Below are 24,081 nucleotides of genomic sequence, written 5' to 3'. Positions count from 1 at the left end.
TGGCCTTCCTGCCTGTTACCCTCTCAAAAACAAACCTCATTATTAATTACAATGCCTCTGAAAGATGCAGGAGGTGTGTAGTGCAGGCCCCATTCCCAAATTCAGGGAATGTCATCTGATATGGTCCATTGCCTCCCATTACCTATCATCCACCCTCCAAATGTGTCTACTTCAGCTTCAGAAATCTAAAGAAACAGCTTCTGTGTCATCTCCACTTAATTAATGCACAACTCTAAGAAAGTACTCCCAAGTGTTTGAACAGGACCTCTTGATGCTGTTTGAGCACAACTGGCTCCCCTGGTGACTCGGATGGTAAAGAATCTGCCTACTATGCGGGAGATGTGGGTTCAATCCCTGCGTCAGTAAGATTCCCTGGAGGAAAAATACGGAGCCCATTTCAGTATTCTTCTTGCCTAGAAGGTTCCATGGACAGAGGAGCCTGGTGGGCTACAGACCATGGGGTTGCAAAAAGCTGGACAGGATTGAGTGACTAACACTTTCACTTTTCTGAAAGGTTAGAATCTGCCAAAGCCTCCAGATAAGGAAAAATATTAGATCCTCCACTCCCAGTCCACCTCAGACAAAATATACCTTCTCTTAAGCACAATTAGCCTATTATCTTCTGACACTAACCCTTAGTATCCACTTATTAAATCACCAGTCACTTGTTAAAATGAAAGTGAAAGTTGCTCAGTCGCTTCTGACTCTGCAACCCCAAGGACTATAGCCTGCCAGGCTCCCCTGTCCGTGGAATTCTCCAGGCCAGAACACTGGAGTGGGTAGCCATTCCTTTCTCCAGGGGATCCTCCCAACCCAGGGATCAGACTTAGGTCTCCTGCATTGCAGGCAGATTATTTACTGTCTGAGCCACCACGGAAGCCCAGTCGCTTGTTAAGAAGCATTGAATTCATCATGACAGAATTGAGACTATGCAGTTACAGTTCTGCATACGGGAGAAACCTTTTCGGACTGATTTAACACTAAACAAAGCTTTGCCAAAATGTTTTATTTCATGTTTTATTTGAGCCAGCACCAAATGATAGGCATTGTTTCCTTTTAATTGAACCCATACGCAAATCGGTAGAATATTCCAGATCCTCTGGAAAAAATCTTTCCAAGCTCTATTTGAATTACTTGATTTATGACTGAGTCTTGACATCTGGATCTCACACTGCTGTTCTTATTCTAGCAGGCACACTCACAAACAATATGAATTATCATTTTAAAGTAGTTGTGTGTGTCTCATTCCAAAATGGACACCAAGTTTGTTTGGAGTTGCAGAGTTAACAGGAAAAAGAGGAGGGAAATCAGGCCTTTTTGTTTGGTTGGGCTGGTAGTCCTAGCTTCAGAGACTTTATGGCTGAAGTAAGGAAGAGGCCAACATAGTCATAGAGCCAAGTATGTCCAGCTCTTCCACAAAGAACAGGCATTCTCCTTCCCAGTCGAAGGAGAGCAAAGGCTCACTTACTGTATGCAAAGATGCTCCTTAGCCTTCTCTTTCTATGTATAAACTCAAGCACACAATGCCATTCTGCCTCTTCTGAGCATCTGACTACTTAGAACAGACCTAAGAACAATCCTATGTTGTACAGTGATCAAACCAACCTTGGATTGCAACTTTCATTCCTCCTTTTTTCTAAAGGGATCAAGTATAAAAAACACTTGGGAGGTCTGTATAAAATTCAGGAATCCAGAAACTGCAGGAGAGAATCACTTTTGGGAGAAGAGCAGAGAAGTCTACTTCTACTAGAGGATGAGATGATTAGATAGCATCTCTGACTCAGTGGACATGAATATGAGCAAACTCTGGGAGACAGTGGAGGAAAGAGGAGCCTGGTGTGCTGCAGTACATGGGGTCACAAAGAGGTGGATATGACTTAGTGACTGAACAACAACAACAAAGAGAAGTCTAGTTCAGCAGCAGTTGTACATGGCCAGGGATGGTGGCAATAGCTGTCTGTGGCATACATCTAAGGATCTAAGACAGGGTAGTTGTCTCTAGGCCTACATATGCTATGGTGGTGGTGGTTTAGTTGCTAAGTCGTGTCTGACTCTTGCGACCCCATGGACCGTAGCCTGCCAGGGTCCTCTGTCCATGGGATTCTCCAGGTAAGAATACAGGAGTGGGTTGCCATTTCCTTCTCCAAGGAATCTTCCCAACCCAGGAATCGAATCCAGGTCTCCTGCATTGCAGGCAGATTCTTTACCGACAGGCACAAGGGAAGCCCCTACATATGCTATACTTCCATTTATTTTGTAGATTGTGAAATCTGCTTCCACAAAGAGACAGTTAAAATTGGGTTGGGAGAGAAAAGCAACCTAGAAGGGCAGAAAAGGGAGAAGGTGAGGAAAAAGCCTTTTCTATATGGAACAAATTAGGGGCATCAGACTTCTGGGGACGGGGACACTTTGACCTCATCTTTACCTTTGTAAATATCCTCCCCACTCCCCACTTTGCTCTCTTTTTCTCCTGATGTATTCCACCTGTTAGTACAAGGAAACTTTTTTCCTTGGACAAAAGATTATAAAGAAATGAGTCTGTCAAGTTTTGTTTGGCTTTTAATATTCTCTTTAAAAATGTTCATGTTTGCCATTAGCCAATCACAATTTCAAACACACTACGGAATTTTTACCCTTCCATTCCATTTTTAGAATACAGTTTTTGCCTAGACTTGGTAATGGACCTATTAATCCTTCACTGGATAGAAAGGAAAACTCCACATTTATGACTTTAACCAGGGTTCTCAACTTGGCATTACTGACTTTTGAGGCCAGGAAATTCTTGTACAGTGTTGGATATTTAGCAGCATCCTTGGCCTATGCTTACTAGATGCCATCAGCACCAGCTGTAAAATCCAAAAATGTCTCCTGATATTGCCAAACGTCTCTTAGGAAGAAATTCCTCCCCTCACCCTAGAAACACTGGCTTTAAGAAAATCATTAACATATGAAATGGAGATATTAGATACCAATTTTAAAACTCAAAATCTTCATTTCCCAAGTATTTCAATATTTCATACTTGAAAACTTTTTTAGTAGATCTTATTCATTGCCTATCTAATGGCCATTTCCCAGCCCTCTGTAATTACATGGTGGGCTGATTCATTGATCTCTTTTCTTAAAATTTTTTTGGCCATGCTGAACGGCTTGTGGAATCTCAGTTACCCCAACCAGGGACTGAACCAAAGCCATTGCAGTGAAAGCACTGAATCCTCACCACTAGACTACCAGAGAACTCCTTGATTCATTGATCTCTGAGCTGATGGAATCCTGTCCCAGCCCCTGAAGAGACGCCAATCATGCAAATCCCCTTTCCCTTTGCCAGTGGTTGGTCAAGGGATGGGAAGCATGTAGCTCGGTTCTAGACAATGAGAGATAAAAGTGGGGGAATGCTTGGGAAGCCCTCAAGATTTTAAAAAATATCAATAAATAACAATAAATAAGATCCTCTCTAAGAAAAAGTCTTTCAGCCATCTCTCCTTTTCACCCACTAGGATTTTTGCCTTTGAGTGTTGCTTGGAGCTTCAGCAGCTATCTCACAGTCACAAGGAACTAAACAGAAGGCTAAAATGCCAATAGCTTGAGGAAGGTAAAGTAGAAAGAACAAAAGAGCTTCAGTCCTTGATGATGTCTTTGAACTGTTGAACTGGCCTTGGAATATCCACCTTGGGCTGCTTGTTAGTTGAAATAATTCAACACTTTCATTGCTTAGCTAAACCAACAACTGGTACACTGTGGTCTGTGTGTCACATCCAGGAACTAAGAATTGTTCTTACGGTTTTAAAAGGTTGTTAAAAAATAAAAATAAACACCCATATGTGATCCACAAAACCAAAATATTTTTACAATACAGCCCCGCACAGAACAAGTTCACCAGTCCCCAACCTAAATCCCACTCATAGCAGATGTCTGATGATTTGCTACCCAAAGCATTGCTAACTAATAGAAGTACTGATGTATCCAGTTTATAGCTATGGAAACTGAAGCTGGGTTGGCCAATTGTAGGCTTGACTAGGCAAGTCAAATACAAATTTGCCATTATTTCATTCATTGTAAAGTTAAGCCAAATTGAGGCATCACAAAAGCATTAAACCTATTCCTTAGGGCTTTAAATAATGTTTGTACAACAGGTTTGATGTTACAAATCAGAATAGACAAGGCCTCTTGATTAAACACAATGTGTTCAATGAATACCTTCAAAGGGGGCCAGACTGTCCCACTATCTAGAGCACCAAGGCATTTCCTGCATTAGGAAATCAAAGCTGGATACTCCAAGGAGGAAAAGTCATTACAGAAAAACACCAGAAACAAACTCACAGATACTATCAATTCCCTCTTCTACTTGCTGACACAGTTCCTTCACTTCCTCACTGACTCACTCAGAGAGTGAATCTTTAGGGAAAAGCATTCAAAGCCTTCCTCCACTAACTATAGCTCCTGTGTAAATCTGCAGTCAGGTCAGCACGTTCTGTCATGTAAACAGTGACAAAATCTTAAGTACACTCAGAGCATTGGGTCTAGAAGAAGGCACACAAGACTGTGGACAGCCCCTAAGGTGCGTGTTGTACAGAAGTTACAGTAAACACCTGCCAGCATCTAACCATGGAGCTGAAACTGAGCACCGAGGGGTGGCAGAGCCAGGCTTTTCTCAGTTGATCCAACCAGCCTTTCTCTGCCTTGGTATCCCAGGACCTGGCACACAGCAGGTGGTCCGTGAGGAACAAGCGCCCTGAGTCTACACCCAGTACTGGTTGTGCTTCAGTGCTGGGTTGGTTTGTCGGCAGAGCGTGACCATGTCAGGATCCAAATTCACCCATGTCTCCCAAGGAGCACATCTTCCTGCTGGCTCGGAAGCTGGAGACTTCTCCATGCGTTCACACTGTGGGGCCCTGAAAAGACTGACTGGAGGACTGCCAGAGCTTCTTAGGAGAGGCGTCACTGTGACAGCGGGAACCGTTGTGCTCCTTTCTGGCCTAGGACCCGCGGTTGGGGGTTCTAGGTTGATCTGGGGCTTGATAAGAGGTTTTGCCTGCTCTGCTTTCTGGCCCAGCAGCCAGACACATGAGGCCACCACGGTTACTATTAGCAGGAAGAGCGCCACTGTCAGTGGTGTGATGACCATCAGAGGGTGACTGCTCTCCCTGGGCTGGGTGGGCGCCCCAGGGCTGGCTCTGGTGGTATCTGGTGACCAAATGACTCTGGTGGGAGAAGCCGTGACATCCAGAGTGGGCTCCTCACCACTCTGTCGTCCCCAGGGAGCTGCTTCCGGCCATCTGGTCTGGGTCAGCTTCCCCAGAGTTCCTGTCTGTGTTGTGGGTCCTGAGGAAACCACAGGCTTTTCCTGAGAAAGACCTATAGTCACAAGGTTATCAGTGACTAAGAAGGAAACATCGGGGGTAAAAGCCTGCAAAAGAAAGGGGTCAGGTGGCACTATGGTGAAGGGGAGACACGCTGTTGCTGGCTGGACGTGGTCTGCCCTGAGCAGAAACGTGAAGGAGTCATTGAGGCTGTTGGGGCCTGTTAGATTGGCATGCGGCTCGAGCATCAGCAGTCCTTGGTCCATATCCCACTGAGTGAACAGAGTAGCACCTTCCAAGGCGGTGTCCCGGCCTACTCTCCGTACAAGTCTGCTGTGGACAGGGGGTTCTGTCACTTCAAATTTGGGATCACTGTTAGTCCTGTTAGCAAGCTCAGTAGCATCAAGGTCCTTTCTTGTCAGCTGATGGGCGGCTCTGTTGGCCACTGTCAGGTTTGACACAACCCGCAGTAAAGGCTGCACTCGGATGCACAGTGTTTGTCCTGTCAGCTTGCTTTCTGAGGTAAACAGTGAGAACTGTAGCTGGTCCTCTGAGGCAGTGAGGTTGGTCATGTGGTAAGACAGCTTTCCTAAATTCAGGTCTTCCTGTCCAAAACTGACGACCGCCTGGTCTTCAGTGAGCAGATGGCCATGTTGGAGGGGCCACCTTATCTTGTAAGTGATATGGGGGCTCCTCCCATTGGTCACTGCTGACAGGTGAGCACTGGTGATGGTGACACTTGTCTGGCCTTGTGGAAGAAGAAGGTCAGCGAGGTTCACAAGGGAGATGGGGATGACATCCAGGTGGAACAGCTTGTAGAGTGGGCAGTGCTGGCCATCGGTGACACTGAAGTAAAACGCTCCGGAGGATGGGCTTCCATCTTGTATGAACCACACCTGAGAGTTATCAATGTCGGCTTGTGTGAAGCGGTGAACAGGTATGTGTGGATGGTGAGCCATTGCCAAAAAGCCATTATTAGGATCACGGATGATCACATACCTGATCTCTTCTGGAGGACTGTCTAGATCTTCCACTTTTAGGTTTTCAGGTCCTAAAACCAACCTACTACCCTGCAGAACTTGCAGTCGAAGCCCTTTTGTCTTTAGTTCTGGTGCTTGGTCGTTTATAGGAGTGATGGTGATGTTAAACATCTCTTCAAGAAAGTCGGCCTCTGGCTTCATGGTGGACTTGCCCTTTTCATTGGGCCAAATGGCAAAGGTAAAGTTATCAGCCAGTGATTCAGAGTCATCGTGAAGGTATGTGACTCCAAATTTATTGATTATATATTGAGAGAAATTGGGTTTTCTTTTGGTAATATTTCTCTCTCCAACCATAAGAGTTCCATGGTGAGGAAGAGATGTAACTTGGAACCAGATTTCATAGGAAGAACGCTGAGATTTGGGCAATTTAAGTAAGAGATTGGACGCATCTAACTTAGATTGATCAATGAGAACTTTGTCTCCCTCCTTGACAACAGCTCCTGTTAAAAACACACGTAAAAAACAAAGTGGCATTTCATTAGAACTTTCGAATGATCTCATATTTGCCTGTCCCAGCGGATGATTCAAAACACCTCAGTACCTGAATTAGCATTGCTACCCAAGGCGTACTAAAAAAAAATAAATTTTAAATACACACGCCCACACTATTAAGTCAATATTTCAAGTAAGAGAGTTTTGAACCTTGAGATTCACTTATAACAAGTTCATCTCCTAACTTTCCTACTACTGGACTTTCTCTTACCATAGAAACAGGCGTAGCTTTCAATATCTCTTTCTTTTTAAGAATTTACCCTTTCTGTTATGTTCATTTTCCATCAACGGTTTTCAGTCATGGGCATGGTGAAGTCCCCACTTGGAAGTACAGATAGGAATTCTTGAAAGCTAATTTTCCATCCTTTTCCCACCAAAACTATTAAGGCTCAGGAGAGGAAAAAGCAGAGGCCCAGAGAAAAAGCATACATAAAGAAGTAACATATTTCATAGCCATATAAGTTTTATTTCAAAGATTGATATCGTGGCATTGATAATTAAAAAGGGGAAGATTTAGTCTCCAAATGTCCCTGTTTTAGTAAGTGGAGATAAGATATTGACCTTATCAGTAGAATAAGGTGGAATTACCTGTATTTGCAAGCAGACGACTCTGCCGACCAGGTTCGTTAATTTCATATGAAATAGTTATATGAAACTCCTCAGGGCCTAGAGCTGCTGGTGGGGAGGACACTGTGAACGTGAAAGAGTCTTCCGCAGTCCAGCCTGTGTTTTCCCAGTCCATATGCTGGTATAATATCAGCTGTTCACTCACCTGGCCAGATAGTAAGAAAAATCAGCCCCTGGTTTCAGGGATCATATGAGAATTAACATATATCCCAATTGGAAGAGATACATGTTTTTTCAAGGTTTATTCATCCTCAGAATATTGCACATTTCCATGCAAATTCAGGAACATTAAAAGTGTGGTAACTTATTTGTCAAACCTAGGTGATTCTCTTACCAAAAAAGAAAGAAAAGCACATTGATTTTGAGATGACTGGTGCCTATGGTATCTATATTATAGCAAGTTTATAATGAACCTTTACTTCCATGTCAGCATCATAACTACCAACTCCCAACCAATCTTGCTTCATATGTATTCCTACTTTTCTGCCCAACAGATTATTTTGAAGCAAAACACAGACATTGAATCATTTCATCTGTAAATGCTCTAGCAAGTATTAGTAAAAGATGATTATTTTCAAATATTCAGTTACCACCCATACGGCATCATTTAACATGGTCTTCTGGCACCTATAGTTTTCATGTATTTGCAGCTATATCTAGAGGTTTAATAAAAATCAGGTTCAATTTTTCAGTAAGAATGTTTTACATGTATATTTCCTCTTGCATTGCATCACAAGGCAAAATAATGTTGGGCTTCTTCTCTTTTGGATATGTTAAGATTGATAGGTGACTTCAAGTGTTGCCAGACTGATCCAACTATCTTTAAGCTCCCCATTAAGTCTATCAACTAATAGTTTTACGTGCTCATTTATACAATTGCCTCAATTCATTATTTTCATGGGTTTCCCCAGTGGCTCAGACAGTAAAGAATCCTCCTGCAATGCAGGAGACTTGGGTTCGATCCCTAGGTCAGGAAGGACCCCTGGAGAAGGGAATGGCTACCCACTCCAGTATTCTTGTATGGGAAATCTCATGGACAGAGGAACCTGGTAGACTACAATCCCTGGGGTCAAAAAGAGTCAGACACGATGGAGAAACTAAGCACATTATTTTCACAGTGACAAAACACTGATATTATTCATCATTCCTTCTTCATTCTTATTTGGAATTCTTCTATATAGAACTTTCTCTTATCAGCAAGTTGGCTGCACTGATATACAGTACATGCAGGACAGACAGGATAAGTATTTTATTCTTTTCCTTATCATATCATTCTTCAGAAGAATGAGTCCCTTGGCTCCAATCCCCAAACACTGACCACTGGTTTTGTTTTGTTTACTTGAGAATCATCATTAATTCATGAATTTTAATATAAGGTGTATATCATTCTCTTGCAAGTATTACTCCTACTGATTTTCAAATTTTCCCATCTTCTTAAGATATTTTTCAAGATTTAATCAAAGTCCTTAATGTCTGTGGTCTATCAACATCCTTTTTTTGAAAACCTTTTATTTTATATTGGAGTATATCCAATTATCAATGCTGTGATAGTTTCAGGTGGACAGCAAACTCAATCATACACATACATGTATCCGTTCTCTTCCAAACTCCCCTCCCATCGAGGCTGTCACATAACACTATCAAGGTCCTTTTTATATCAATTGATGGAGGTGGTCCCACCCAGCGTGTTGTTGTCCAGATACCATGTGAGCAGCCCTTCCTCCAACAACAGTGATTGAATGCTCTAAAACTATAACCACAGAAGGGAAGGCTAAAGAGAAAACATTCAACCCTTAGTTGCAATAAGTCACATCTTTTTCTGACCTGCTATCTATCATAATATCTGAACTTACAGGTAGGTTCTGCCAAAGTACTTGACTGTCTACGTCAAAAGTGCTGAGGATAAACCATCATATAATTTAGCGAAATTTTCATCAGTAAGTATTTGGAAATACTGCCTTCCATATCCATGGGTTCCCCACCCAAAGATTCAACCAACCATGGATCAAAAACATTTGGGAAAAAAAATCCCATAAAGTTCCAAACGTCAAAATTGTTATGTATTACATACTGGCAATGATTTATATAGCATTTATATTGTATTAGGTATTGTAAGTAATCTGGAAATGATTTAAACTATACAGAAGAATGTGTGCAGGTTATATGCAAATACTATTCCATTTTATATATGGGACTTGAGCATCCTCAGATTTTAGTATCTGCAGTGGTGGGGGAATGGTCCTGGAACTAAAATCCTACAGATATGTAAGGATGACTGAAATGTATTAATTAACAGAGGTTTGGCAATGCATTGCTCTGACTCTCTGCTCATGACAGTGGATGTATCCAGAACCAGAAAGGCTTTTGGCTAGTGAGTTTCATGGAATAAAATATCTGTGTTCCCAGAGTAGCCAAAACTGCTGATGATGAGTTTTTTGTTTCTTATCCTATTCAAGGATAAAGCAAGGAAGTGCTGTCACTTGGGGATTTTAAGTGGGGAGAAGAAAATATCATCTCTCAACATTTCCTAATTAAAAAAACAAGGTTACTCATGAGAAATTGGACTTTCTCCAAAGATAGTAATTTCTGCTACTAACTAGTAACTGAATACCCCAGAAGTTCCTGGAGAATAAGTCAGTTTTATTTAGTAGATCTACCATTTCTATTCCTAGTTTACAATTTACGACAAAAGGTTAGTTATAAATATATTCCTCCTCCTAGAAGTAGGTGACTGTGCCATGGATTTTAGACCAGAGGATGGTTCCTGAAATGTTTCCATTCTGCTTAAGAAGTACAATATTATAAGGCAAACAAGATCCAGTTTCTTAATATGAACAGTAACAGACTATTAACCAGGAGGAAGGTTTTTGTGGATACAGGTCATTCGTGCCCACTGCTTCTTTGGTATGAGTGAAAGTCAGCTTCCCTAAATATATATATAACAAATTATTAGAATAATCTAAGATCTTTTGATGTCTGTTGTAAGGAAAATGATTTTCCCATGGAAAGAATGGTTTTCATAGATGGGAAGAGCCGACATGAAGGTCAGAATTCTTCTGAAAGAAGTAACTGCAGAAGAGTCTTAAACATAGTTTTGCATTTCAGGTGCCTAATGTAGGAGAGGTCTGTTCTGAGTTCTGTTTTTGAAAGGCATTTTAAGACTAAGAAATTGTGGATAACAAAGTGACACTTTACATTGGAGAGTGGGAGAGAGAATAGAATTAGATTCATCTTGAGTGTGTGAGCTTTAAGACCAGAGAACAGGTTACTGAAAGGGCTGAGCTAAAAGTCAAAGGAAGTGAGGGCACCTGTGGAATGTCAACTTGCCAGTCATGCCTTGAAAGAGGATAGGAGGGTTGAGGTGATGTTTAGAAAACAACTTTGACTTCACCAGCTTTAAGAGTCAGGTTCTAAGGGGAGTGTGTGTGTGTGAGCATGTGTATTTGTGAGAGTGCATGTGTGTGTGTGCATGCTGACAGAGGGCCAGAAAAGGGAGAATAAGATCAAGACCTCGTGAGAAAAAGTATAGGGTCAACCTGAGGAGAGAAGGTTCTCAGAGAAGATTAGGAATTACATGTTACCTCAAATAGAAAGCAGCCTTAGGAGCAACTTCCAACAGCTCTGCATATTTCCACTGTGTTAAATATAGACAGATAAGCCACTTAGCAGAATACCTGGGCTCTGGGATTAAGCGGAGGGGAGAGGGGTGTTTTTGTTTCCTACGGATTTAGATTAGCCCAGATATTTTCTCTTTTACAATCTTTCTGTTATGTCATTAGAAACTGAATGGTGTATAATTCCAATATAGAAAGAAAAATAGAAAATCAGAAAAGTCAGGGTTTCCCTGGTAGCTCAGTGGTAAAGAATCTGCTTGCCAATGCAGGAGACACAGGTTCCACCCCTGATCCCGGAAAATTCCACATGCCACAGAACAACTAAGCCTGTGTGCCACAACTATTGAGCCTGTGCTCTAGAGCCCTTGAGCCACAACTACTAAGCCCATGTCCCAGCTACTGAAGCCCGTGCACCTTAGAGCCCATTCACTGCAACAAGAGAAGCCACCACAGTGAGAAGCCCGTGCACCACAACTAGAGAATATCCCCCACTTGCCACAATTAGAAAATCCACATGGCAGTGAAGACCCAACACAGCCAAAAATAAATAACAGATACAACTATTTTAAAAAAGGAAAGAAAACTCACCATTTAGCAACCAACTAGTAATAAATGCTTCAGGTAAGAATCCTAAAATGACTGCTAAAACTAGTGAGCTAAATTATGATGAGAAACAGGATATTTAGATAGTCCCAAAGTATCTCCTCATAGATACTTACTAATTTTCAAAGGGGAAAAAGGTACCTTCACAGTTGAGAAGCCTGAAAAACAGCACCTGACCAAGTGATGAAAGAAAATATCATCAGGGAGAGGGCAAAGCGAGCACCGGGCAGGAAGCTCTGGGAAGAATCCAGCCTCTCTTGTGGCTCTCTTGCCCCAAACAAGAGGAAACATCAGATAAAACCAAAATGAGGGACTTCCTACAAATAATTGGCCTGTTGGCCACAGAAAAGAGCAAGGTCACAAAAGTCAACATGACTGTGGAATGGATCCAGATTAAAGGCAACTAAAGGCTCCTGACACTTATTTGTCATGTTTTGTGCTGTGGGTTTTCCCCTCTGCCATAGAGGACATTCACTGAAACAACTTGTCATATGTGACTAAGGTCTATAGATTATAAAACAGTATTAGTGTTAATTTCATGCTGTTGAAAATTAAATTGGGGTTATATAAGAGAATGGTCTCTTGTTTTTAGGAACTATACAGAGATAAACATAAATGTACTAAGTATAGAAGTAAATAAATACAAATATGTTACTAAATATAGTGGTAAGGGGGCCATCGTGTCTGTATCTGGCTCTCAAAACTCTCAAAATATCAAAAGTGTGTGTGTGTATAGGGAGAATGATAAAGGCAGTTAAAAGGCAGTTAAATGCCAACATTTGGTGAATATGGATGAACAATATAAGAGAATTCTATATTCTATTGTGATTTTTTTCTGAGTCTGAAATTATTTCAAAATAAAAAGCTAATCTAACAATTTAAAAAGTGACTCCTGCAGTGTTTAACTACATCAACTTCAAGAAGGGATCAATAGTCCCTTTGCTCTGATGACTCAGTGTATGTAGAATGGGGGAAGTGCCTTGGGCACTGTGAAATCAACAAGAGCCTGTAGACTATCCCAGCATGCACCCCACCTCCAAATTGGTCCATTTCTTTAGGACTTTACTGAGGTTGTATTCCTCTTCGAATGGGTGAATATGTAGTTCCAAATCATAGACCTTCTCAGAGTAGTACTGTTACTAGAAGGGACACTAGGATAACACCCTTTGGATCTCTGAGATCTAAACATTCTGGATCTCATATCCTTTATTCCTACAGAACCACAAAGAAAAACATTTATCAGAGACTAAAGAGACAGATTTGGCTCTAAGAAGGCTAGGGATTCTATTGGTTTTTGTGTGATGGGTTAAAGTTTACAGCTGAGAAGCTCCTGAGATGCTCAAAGAAGTTGGAATTTCAGTAACTCCTCTTCCTCCCCGCAGTGACAGGGCTAGCTGGAAGCAGAGCAGGGGCCTGAAGCCAGATGTCCAGGCTTATAGATAAGAGCTCTTTCTTTAGAGCCACATTACTGGCAACTTTTTGACCCCAACTACTTGAACCATTAACCTTCTTCCTCCAAGAAGGAAAAGGATGTTCATTAATATAAAAATGGAAGCATAGGAATGTAGTAAAATTTGAACCCTGGATTGATCAGCCACTGCATGGTGCTTAGTTACTCAGTTGTGTCTGACTCTGCAACCCCATGGACTATAGCCCACCAGGCTCCTCTGTCCATGGGATTTCCCAGGTAAGAATATTGGAGTGGGTTGCCATTCCCTTCCCCAGGGGATCTTCCTGACCCAGGGATCTCCTGTGTCTCCTGCATTGGCAGGCAGATTCTTTACACTGAGCCACCTGGGAAGCCAGATTGATCAGACCCAAAGTCAAATAAAAATATGACCAACTGTCAGCTCTGTGGCTTTCATGCAAATTATTTAATCTCACTGAGCCTCCATTTATGCATTAAAATACAGAATCGTATCTGACTTGCAGATATGCATTTGACCTAATTGGTCTTTTGCCAATGTTCAAAATGGCAGGCTTTAGGCATTTCTAGGGCTTTCAAGAAAGGATCTAAGCCTTAACTAAACAATTCCTTACAGATGGAAGGCTATATTTGTTTTTTATAGTGAATCACGGCATGAGAATATTAAGCAATCAGAAAGTTCTAAAATATGCCTAATAAAATAAATATTTTCCCACAAAACAAAGGAAGTTGTAGGGTGGAATTTTGACACATATTTTGGAAGCTTATTTTCAGTTGCTTTGTAAATAAGTATTAGCTCACCATTCTATGGGCTGCCCAGGTGGTGTTAGTGGTAAAGATTGAACCTGCTGATACAGAAAACATAAGGGACACGGGTTCAGTCCTTGAGTCAGGAAGATCCCCTGGAGTAGGAAATGGCAAGCCATTCCAGTATTCTTGCCTGGAGAATCCCATGGACAGAGGATCCTGGTGGACTACAGTCCATAGAGTTGCTAAGAGTTGGATACAATTGAAGAGACTTAGGATGCAAGCATGCACCATTCTACACTTGGTGACTCAGTAAATATTTGTTTAACAAACAGATACACTACTTACAAAGTGTTTTACAAAATTTAATTATAAAGTGTACATTTATATCATGAAGCAGTAGAAATAAGGCAATTCAAGACATCTTACCCATTTATTTAATAAAAACACATTGACAGTACCTAACTTTACTTGTGCCCTAAATATATGTCAGGCATTCTGTTTGGCACATATGTAACTCACTTTATTTCTGTTTTAGGAGGGATTGTTATATTCATTTGACAGATTAAAAAAAAAACAACTGAGGCTCAGAAAATTTAAATAATTCACTAGCCAACAGGTGTAAGAACTCAGTTTTTAATTTAGTCCTGTGTGACTCCAGAGTTCATTGTACCTGTGTGTGGAAAGCTCAGTGTGTGCTAAGTCACTTAGGTCATGTCCGACTCTTTGCAACCCCATGGACAGAAGCCCGACGGGCTTCTCTGTATATGGGCGTCTCCAGGCAAGAATACTGGAGTGGGTTGCCTTTTCCTCCTCCAGGGGATCTTCCCGACTCAGGGATCACACCCGAACTCTTACCTCCCCTGCATTGGCAGGTGGGTTCTTTACCACTAGTGCTACCTGGGAAGCCCAGAAAGCCCAGTGACACTATAGTAAACCAGAAATTCACAACATAGGCTCTGTAACCCTAAGGAATTCAGGAATGTGGAAAGTGAATGGGTAGGTATGATTAGGGCAGACAAGTGCCATTTTGGTCTGGCCTGTCTAGGACACAGTCACTAATCTCACCAAAAAATCTCTATCTTGGGCAGATATTTGTAAGGAAAGGAAATTGCAGGAATCCAAGCAGTTAAAAAAGATAAAATCTCCAAGGTTCCACATAGGTTAACAAAAAGTCCTAAAGGCTAAGACTGGGAAAACAAGCTCCTGTGCTCCTGAAGAATGATCTCAGAGAAATGACTCCTTTCTATGTGCCCTTTCTTGTTTCCACCAGGACTGCAGTGTCTGCATGGGACCACCACGTCTACAGTCACCACTGGCCAGAGCTTGTAAGGATTCAAAGAAATATCTTTCCCATACTGTATCTATTACAATAGCAAGTTAAGGGAAGGTTGTATTCCTTTTCTTTACTGCTGCCATTGCAGATAAGGTAGATTTTCTCACAGGACACTGAGGGAAAGAGGATGGGGCCGAAAGGAAAGGAGTTCCCACCTGGCTCCAGACTGAGGGCAATTTTTGTCCAAAAGTACATGTGGTCAGGACTGTGTTGGAGAATAAAATTGTCAAACTTGGCCAAAGGGCAGGGCTAGAAAGTTTTGGATTACATCTTCATTCTGGGGGTCTTTCTAAATATAGCTCCCCATGACCCTAATAAGAAAATCAGAACATGAATTCTTTACACCAATCTTTCCCTCTGACTGTGCTTAGTCGTTCAGTCGTGTCTGACTCTTTTCAACCCCATGGACTGTAGCCCACCAGGCCCCTCTGTCCATGGGGATTCTCCGGGCGAAAATATTGGAACGGGTTGCCACGCCCTCCTCCAGGGGATCCTCTCAGCCCAGGAATCGAACCCAGCTCTCACGCATTGCTGAAGGATTCCTTACCATCTGAGCCATCAGGGAAGCCTGATCTTTCCCACAGTGTGTACTAAAAGTCGACTGTAGCTTTGATATTCCCACTGGAGGAGAGAATAACCAAATTATCTCAGGGTCAGCTGGGTGAAGAGGAAGGGAGAAGGAGGGACATGCAGGCCACTCACTTGATTCTCCATAACATGATGGCTTTGCCAAAAGGCATGTTTCTAGATAGGATGATGATTGGCCAGAAGGAGCAAGGGAAAAAGAACTGGCCAAAAAATCTCTATCTTGGGCAGATATTTGTAAGGAAAGGAGACTGTAGGAATCCAAACACTTCAAAAAGATAGAATCTCCGAGGTTTCACATGGGTTAATAAAAAGTCCTAAAGGCTAAGAGTGGGAAAACAACAAGATCCTGTGCTCCTGAAGGATGATCTCAGAGAAATGACTCCTTTTTGTGAGCCCTTTCTTGTTTCCACCAGGACTGGGTCCACCATGCCTGCAGAGAACAGCTGGGCATAGAGGGCTCAAAGGTTCCTAGAAGAGGTCAGAAGTCTGGAGCAGCTCAGGATGAATCAGCTTAGAGGGTGCCCAGGATCAGGCATGCGTAAGTCCCAGGCATGACTCTCCTTAGTGGAAATGGATAGAAGAGGCATTTTAGGAAACTTAAGTTCTTAAATGGTGATATCTGGAAATCTCCAGCTAGAAATGGGCAACTGAAAACCAGGCCCAAACAGTTATCCATGCTCCTCCATACTCTACATAAAAATATTACAACAAAAAGCTCTGCATGGGAGCCTAGCAATATATCCATCTACAGCCCTACCTGACAGAGAGGTCCAAATCCACATTTATATGGAAGCAGACTTGCTGCCAGACCAGAGTTCTTTTTTTCTGGAGAAGGGAATGGCTACCCACTCCAGTATTCTTGCCTGGGGAATTCTTTGGATAGAGGAGCCTGATGGGCTACAGTCCATGGGGTCGCAAAGAGTTGGACACAATTGAGTGACTAACTTTCAGACACAGATTTGGGCTTCCCAGATGGCACTAGTGGTAAAGAACCCAGCTACCAATGCAGGAGTTGTAAGAGACTCGAGTTTGATCCCTGGGTTGGGAAGATCCTCTGGAGAAGGGAATGGCAACCCACTCCAGTATTCTTGCCTGGGAGATCCCATGGAAAAAGGAGCCTGGTGGGCTACAGTCCATGGAGTTGCAAAGAGTCAGACTCGGCTGAAGTGACTTAGCACGCACACACAAACATAGATTCTCATGGGCCTTATACCATTACAAGCATGGAGCCCTTTAATAAAACTACCAAGTGAGATCATAAGGGACACCTTGCTTTTATTCCATATGAGCATACTAGGCTAAAAACACCCACCAAAAATATCAGGTCCAAATCTCTTGAACCTGTAAATGTTACCTTCTATGGCAAAGACTTTGCAGATGTGACTAAGTCAATCTTCCTAAAATGGGAAGAGTATCCTGGATTATTCAGCTGGGCTCTAACTGCAATCACATGAATAAGAGCGATGCAGAGGGCTTTAAGATACAGACAGAAGAGGAGAAGGCAATGTGACCACGAAGACAGAAATTAGAGTGATGCAGCCACATGCCAGGAAAGGCTGGCAGCCACCGGAAGCAGCAAGACAGGTGAGGAATAAGTTCTCCCCTAGTGCTTCCAGAGACAGCATAGCCCTGCCAACGCCTTGATTTCAGCCCAGTGAAAAGGAGTTCCAAATTCTGGCCTCCAGAACTATGAGATAGTAAATTTCTGCTGTTTTAAGCCACCAAGTTTGTGGTCATTTATTGCAGCAACTTTAGGAAATTAATAAAAGGAGAAAGGCTCAACCATGCTCACTGAAATGGGAATTAGTTCTCTCTGCTTTTTTGGTTATTCAAAGCCAGCTTCAAGTTTGAACAATGAATAGGTGACTAGATGACAATGCAATACAATAATTTCCATGCATGCAAAAATATGCTAGCACATAATTCAGTGAACTGCAAGGGCCAAGTCAAAATTGCTAAAACAAGAAACCAGAAAATGTTCAAAATGTCTACTGAATCTAGTTCCCATTAAGCTTATCACTGAAGAGATGCCAAGAAAGCAGGGGTCAGGGTGGGGCAAGAGTGATCACTAACACAAAGAAGCTTATCCTACCCTGCTCAGAAAATAAGAGCCAAAGTTTAACCATCCCATTGCACTCTCCATTAAGTTGTAATAAATTAGATTCTCTCCTATGGGAAATGCGTTCACAATTTCTTAAAATGTACATGCTGATTTCAGAGTCTAGAAGGGGTTATTAGATAAAACTCATAACCCAGAATCGATTGTATCACTTTCTAAATGTGGTCCTGGAATCCTGTATCTGTGCTGAAGCAGCAGGCAGAGACGAAGATGGATGATCTACCCATAACAGCATAATAGCTAAAACGCAATTACTGGCCTCTAAGGAAAAGAAAAAAGGCCAGGCGTCATAAACCTCAAAACCAGAACACTTTGCTTTTTAATGATTCCAAATTATCTAAACAAGCACTGGAATGAAAATCACTCAATTAGCCTTGTGCTCTACTAGTAAGAGAATTCTTTAGAGAATTCAATTCTTACTTTGCACATTTTTTGAAATGAACAATAATTTCTCTACATTTGTAAAAAGGTTTTATTTCATTTTAAAATTTGATGATTCACCTTTTCTGTGTATTTGTGTGTTTAATTCTACAGGATATAAGATTTTCAGCACAAATTTTTTGTGGTTTAGCTATTGCCTCTTGGGCAGTTGTAAAATTACGCAGGTGAAAAACAAGAATGTTACCTGTTTATCTTGGTAGGTTGATATGGTATGGTTTGAAAATCATTAATTTATTCCAGGATAAGAAAGTATTTCGAGCTATTAACTAACAAATATTTTCCCCACAATTACTCTTCCAAAGGATGATATTAAGCAAGAAATGTCTTGATTTCTTTCATAAGCTGTAACCATCCAGAGCCATTGATTTAAATGGTCATTTTTGTTTATCCATCAAAAGCAAGACAGAGTATAGGTTTTACATGCAAATGATACAGTGTTTTTGCCTCCCCCAGCTGAGTGGTACAGAGCTGGAAAGAATTTAGTCCTTTAAGGTAATGGTGGAAAGAAGACTCAACTACCACCTGTCTGAAGCCCTCTCCCCATTGGACCCTTAGCAGGTTATGGGCTGGAACCAACTCTTAAAATTAGAAAAAACTGATCTAAAAAGTCAAAAGGCAACTGAAGCCATTATATTACATGAACATGGCTGAACAGCTCTGAGCTCCTTTTAAAATGAAAATTGTTGCCTCTGTAATATCTCTTCTCACCAACCAGATTGAAGAGGACTAATCAAAGCACACAATAAGTGTTCAACAAAGGTCCTTGTTCAGTAATTTCAGAGAAAAGGTTTTAACCATCATCACTACCTCCAAAACCTACCCCACCCTCTTTTTCACTTGTTCTGGAGCTGCTGGGGAGGAAACTGAACCATCATAAAATGGCTGAGAATTTGACCAAGGTCCTGTGTGATAGAGGCCATAAAACTGCAGATTTTATGAAAGGATTCATAATCCATTTGCATGTGAAGAAGACAGGATCTGAAAAGAGGAAAGTGAGAGAGGTAAAGAAAAAGTTTCTTTCTCTTCCCAAGGCACAAATTAAAATGTTCATTTTTGAATACACAAGCTAAACAGAACGCCTTCAGCTAAACACCAATTGCACTGAATTTTTTGATGATGTTCTACTCTTTTTCAGTATTAATTTTCTTTGTTTTGATGTCGGGACCTTTTTTATTTTTATATATTTTTTAGCTTTTTATTTTATTTTGGAGTATAACTGATTAACAATGTTGTGATAGCTTCAGGGGGACAGCAAAGGGACTACGCCATACATATCTCAATATTAATGTCCTGCTTTAATGTTTCCTAATTTTATTTTTACAATCTGCATGTGTTCTATAAAAACTCAAAAAACCCACACACACTGAAAGAGCCAGAGTTAGCATTTGGGTTTCTATTCTTGCAGAGTTTCCTCTGCACATTCTCCTCTCCCCCATAATACTGATGCTCTTTGTGACTAAAGAAGTAAAAGGGGAGTCAGGGTATTTTGATGAAATTTATTCACAGAAGTTTAGAAACTTAGTCAAACACATCCTGCAAAAAAACACCAGCTTTGTTCAGCCGCGCCCAGCTGCTCTGGTGAGGAGCCCTTCCACCGGGTCCTCCTTGCCCTGACTCTCTGGGGTGGGATCCTTGGCGCTGCCCCAGCCTCAGGCCTCAGTCTGCCTCCAGCCTGTGCTCTGCCCAAGGACGCAGTGCTGCTGGATCCAGACATGAAGCCCCTGTCATGGTCTCTAGCCTCCTCCTCTCGTCGTCGCTCAGGGAAATGTGTTCCAGAATACCAGGGACTCTTCCACAAAGGGAAACAGTGAGTGGTGACAGGATGAAGCAAATGCCACTTTCTTCTAATGGCCTCATTTCCATTCATGGAATCACCACAGCCCATTAGAGGGGATATAGCAGCCAATTCCAGTGTCCCAGAAAATGGTCTGCCCCGTGAAATTAGTCCTTTGGCTATGAGAGAAAAGGAACCTCTCGCATTTTCAAGGACAAAAAGATAATCACAACAGCCTTAGCTACTATTTAGTTAGCCATCTGCTACATGCGGGCAGTGTGCTAAACATTTTGTATTTACTTTCTCGTGTTAATTCATTACAAACTCTAAGAGGAAAATATGGACTAGCAGATAGGAGCATGACCTATAGTTAAGACCCTGAGTTCCAATCCTGACTCTGACACTTGTGAACTGTGTTAGCTGTAGGCAAGTGGCTTAATTTCCCTGTGCTTTAGGATCTAAGCCTGCAAAGCGATAAAATGAGTAATATAAAAGAAATCTGTTAAAGTGCTGCACTCAACATGTCAGCAAATTTGGAAAACTCAGCAGTGGCCACAGGATTAGAAAAGTTCAGTTTGCATTCCAATCCCAAGGAAGGGCAATGCCAAAGAATGTTCAAACTACCACACAATTGTGCTCATTTCATATGCTAGGAAGTAATGCTCAAAATCCTTCAAGCTAGCAGCAGTATGTGAACCAAGAATTTCCAGATATACAAGCTGGGTTTAGAAAAGGCACAAGAACCAGAAAGCAAACTGCCAACATCTGTGGGATCATGGAGAAAGAAAGGGAATTCCAGAAAAACAGCTACTTCTTCATTGACTATGCTAAAGCCTTTAACTGTGTGGATCACAGCAGACTATGGAAAATTCTTAAAGAGATAAGAGTACCAGACCACCTTACCTGCCTCCTGAGAAACCTGTATGTGGGTCAAGAAGCAACAATTACAACTGGACGTGAAACAATGGATTGGTTCAAAATTGGAAACAGAATATGCTAAGGCTGTATGTTGTCACTCTGCTTACTTAACTTTTATGCAGAGCACATCATACAAAATGCCAGGCTGGATAAAACCACAAGCTGGAATCAAGATTGCCAGAAGAAATATCAACAACCTCAGATATGCAGGTGATACCACTCTTACGGCAGAAAATGAAGAGGATCTAAAAAGCTTGTTGATGAGGGTGAAAGAAGAAAGTGAAAAACCTGGCTTGAAATGCAACATTCAAAAAACCTAAGTCAAGGCAAACAGTCCCATCACTTCATGGCAAATAGATGGGAGAAAAGGGGAAGCAGTGACAAATTTATTTTCTTGAGCTCCAAAATCACTGTGGACAGTGACTGCAGTCTCAAAAGACGCTTGTTCCTCGGAAGAATAGCTATGACAAACCAAGATAGCATATTAAAAAGCAGAGACATCACTTTGCAGACAAACGTCCATCTAGTCAAAGCTATGGTTTTTCCAGTAGTCACATACGGATGTGAGAGTTGGACCATTAAGAAAGCTGAGTGCCAAAGAATTGGTGCTTTCAAATTGTGGTGCTGGAGAAGACTCTTGAGAGTCCCTTGGATCACAAGGAGACCAAATCAGACAATCCTAAAGGAAATCGACCCTGAATATTCATTGGAAGGATTGTTGGTGAAGCTGAAGCTCCAATACTTTGTTTGGCCACCTGATGCAAAGAGCTGACTCACTGGAAAACACTCTGATGCTGGGAAAGATTAAAGGCAAAAGAAGGGAGTAGCCAGAGAATGAGATGGTTAGATAGCATCACTGACTCAATGGACATGAATTTAAGCACACTCTGGGAGATAGTGAAGGTCAGAGAGGCCTGTGCTGTAGTCGCAAAGAGGGGTCACAAAGAGTCAGACGAGACTCAGCAACTGAACAACACAACTCAGCAGAAAGCTTAGAATGGCACCTGGGACACAGGGAACGTTCAAAATGGTTTAAACTGTCATTACTACTATTTGCCCCCATCTTACCCATGAGGAAACTAAGGATTAAAAGATATATTACAACCACAGAGTTAATCTTCCCACTTCAGAGGCCAAGGCACCGTCCTCAGTCATAAGTGGTCAGTAGAGGCTCAAGGAGCAGCAAGAGGGCACCCGATTCCTATAGGATATGCTCTGTCCACACTCATACACCTAAGACGGGGAGAATGGGCTGCCGTGCTAAATTCCCACAGACTCTCAATGTATCTTAGATGCTGTTCCGGGGAGACAGGAATCATCCCATCCAGGAATTACCTGCATAAAGGGCTGATGCCTTGTACACAACACAGGGGCTCTCCTTTGTCCTCTGATTCAAAGCACTGGGCCAGGCCACTGGCACGCTGGGCGCATGCTCTGGAGAGGAAAGGGCTGTGTGGAGAAGAGGGATGTTCTCCTGGTCCATTCAAGAAGAACACACCTTTCTCTCTTACCACATCTGACCTGCGACATTGAGGTTGTGCTTCCACACTGGAGCCTGCCCCTGCCTCCACGAGGACCAACAGCCGGGTCTCACACCCCTCATCCCTGACACCACACAATGCAGGCGCTTTCCAGCCCTGAGCCCCACGGTAACACATCACCCACAGACGAATACCTGCCATTGATGATACAAACAGCTGCCACTGATGATATGTTTTCCTGATACGCGCCTCCTGATTCATAAAGTAGAAGAAATAAAACCTTAAATAATTGATTTTTAATCAATCAAGACTTTTTCTGCCTTACTAGCTGGCCTTCTGGGCTTCCCTGGTGGCTCAGATGGTAAAGAATCTGCCTGCAATGCAGGAGATCTGGGTTTGATCCCTGGGAAGATCCCCAGGAAAAGGGAATGGCAACCCACTCCAGTATTCTTGCCTGGAGAATCCCGTGGACAGAGGAGCCTGGTGGGCTACAGTCCATGGGGTCACAAAAAAATTGGCCATGACTGAGCATGCATGCACTCCAATCTAAATGATCATATATTTGCAATGAAAAGTAGTGGAAATTAAAGCTTGAAATGATCACCATAAAAAAATAATTTTTTAAAGAACTAGGGCTAGAGTCAAGACATCTTAATATGACTGTCATCATTCTTGCTAGTATTCAAAATACTAGCAAAAAGAAAAAAAACTGGGCAAGTTTTGATGCCTTTGGGCACATTAAGCTCGCCCTCACAATGTAGTTTTCATCCTTAATTCCTTTTTCCCTTCCTCCGAGTGCATCTGTGAACTAGAGAATTTATACTTCCTCTTTTCAGTGTCCCTTTCAGAACTTCTGCTAACCTTATGATCTGTTCCATTCAGTGCATCCCAGACAAAGCAATCGCAAAGCAAAAGCTAAATTCAATTCTACTACATCACACTGGAGAAAATGGCTCAATGGTTAAAGGCAGACTTGTGGTTCACTCTGGCTATTTCCTCTAAACTTGAAAAGACTTTTTTATTCCTTAGTCATGTAAAGCTATAGCCAGATCAGCTACCATATCCCTGTATCCAATGTTTAAGAATGGAAAAAGAAAGTTGAATGACGAGCAATAGTTATATCCAAGAAGACAATCTGGAAACAAAGATTTTTAGAAAATGAAATCACATATAAGTAGTCAGATTCCTAGGGTACAAAAGTAAAAAAAAAAATCAAATGACTTGAAGGCTTATACATTTAAATAAAAAGGTACGTACATAGATGCCAGTGGTGATGAAGTACCAGTGAAGTTGGAAACAGATGGCTCTGGGTGCAGATTAAACACACACACACAGACTTTATACACATACATATTTACATGCATACATACAACTGTAATATATGAAATTATGTATATCACTTAATATATTAAGCATAAATGTACACAGACATATCCTGCAGGATTTACTCTTGCACCTCTGCTTTGGGTAAAAAAATTCATTTTTAGTGATAAAAGGATCCCCTCTTATTTATTAGACACAAGGTTTGAATTTGCTTGGTGTTTTCTGCCAGTGTGTTTTATCCTGTGTTCACCATGA

General features: G+C 41.8%; 1 protein-coding gene across 1 annotated transcript in view; it reads right to left on the bottom strand.

The window, feature by feature from the left end:
- Positions 1-782: 782 nt before the first annotated feature.
- LOC122683754 (chondroitin sulfate proteoglycan 4-like) overlaps positions 783-24,081 on the bottom strand; it is a 60,662-nt gene continuing 37,363 nt past the window's right edge. Inside the window, exons 7-8 of the mRNA XM_043887579.1 lie at positions 7,418-7,601; positions 783-6,777 (exon numbers count right to left, since the gene is read on the bottom strand). Coding sequence (XP_043743514.1) covers positions 4,736-6,777; positions 7,418-7,601 — 2,226 coding nt within the window. The 3' untranslated portion in view covers positions 783-4,735. The remainder of the gene's footprint in view (positions 6,778-7,417; positions 7,602-24,081) is intronic.

The sequence above is a fragment of the Cervus elaphus genome, chromosome 25 (assembly GCF_910594005.1).
Source record: "Cervus elaphus chromosome 25, mCerEla1.1, whole genome shotgun sequence".
NCBI lineage: Eukaryota > Metazoa > Chordata > Mammalia > Artiodactyla > Cervidae > Cervus > Cervus elaphus.
The sequence above is the reverse complement of the archived record's forward strand: the minus strand, read 5'-3'. Positions and strand labels throughout refer to the sequence as shown.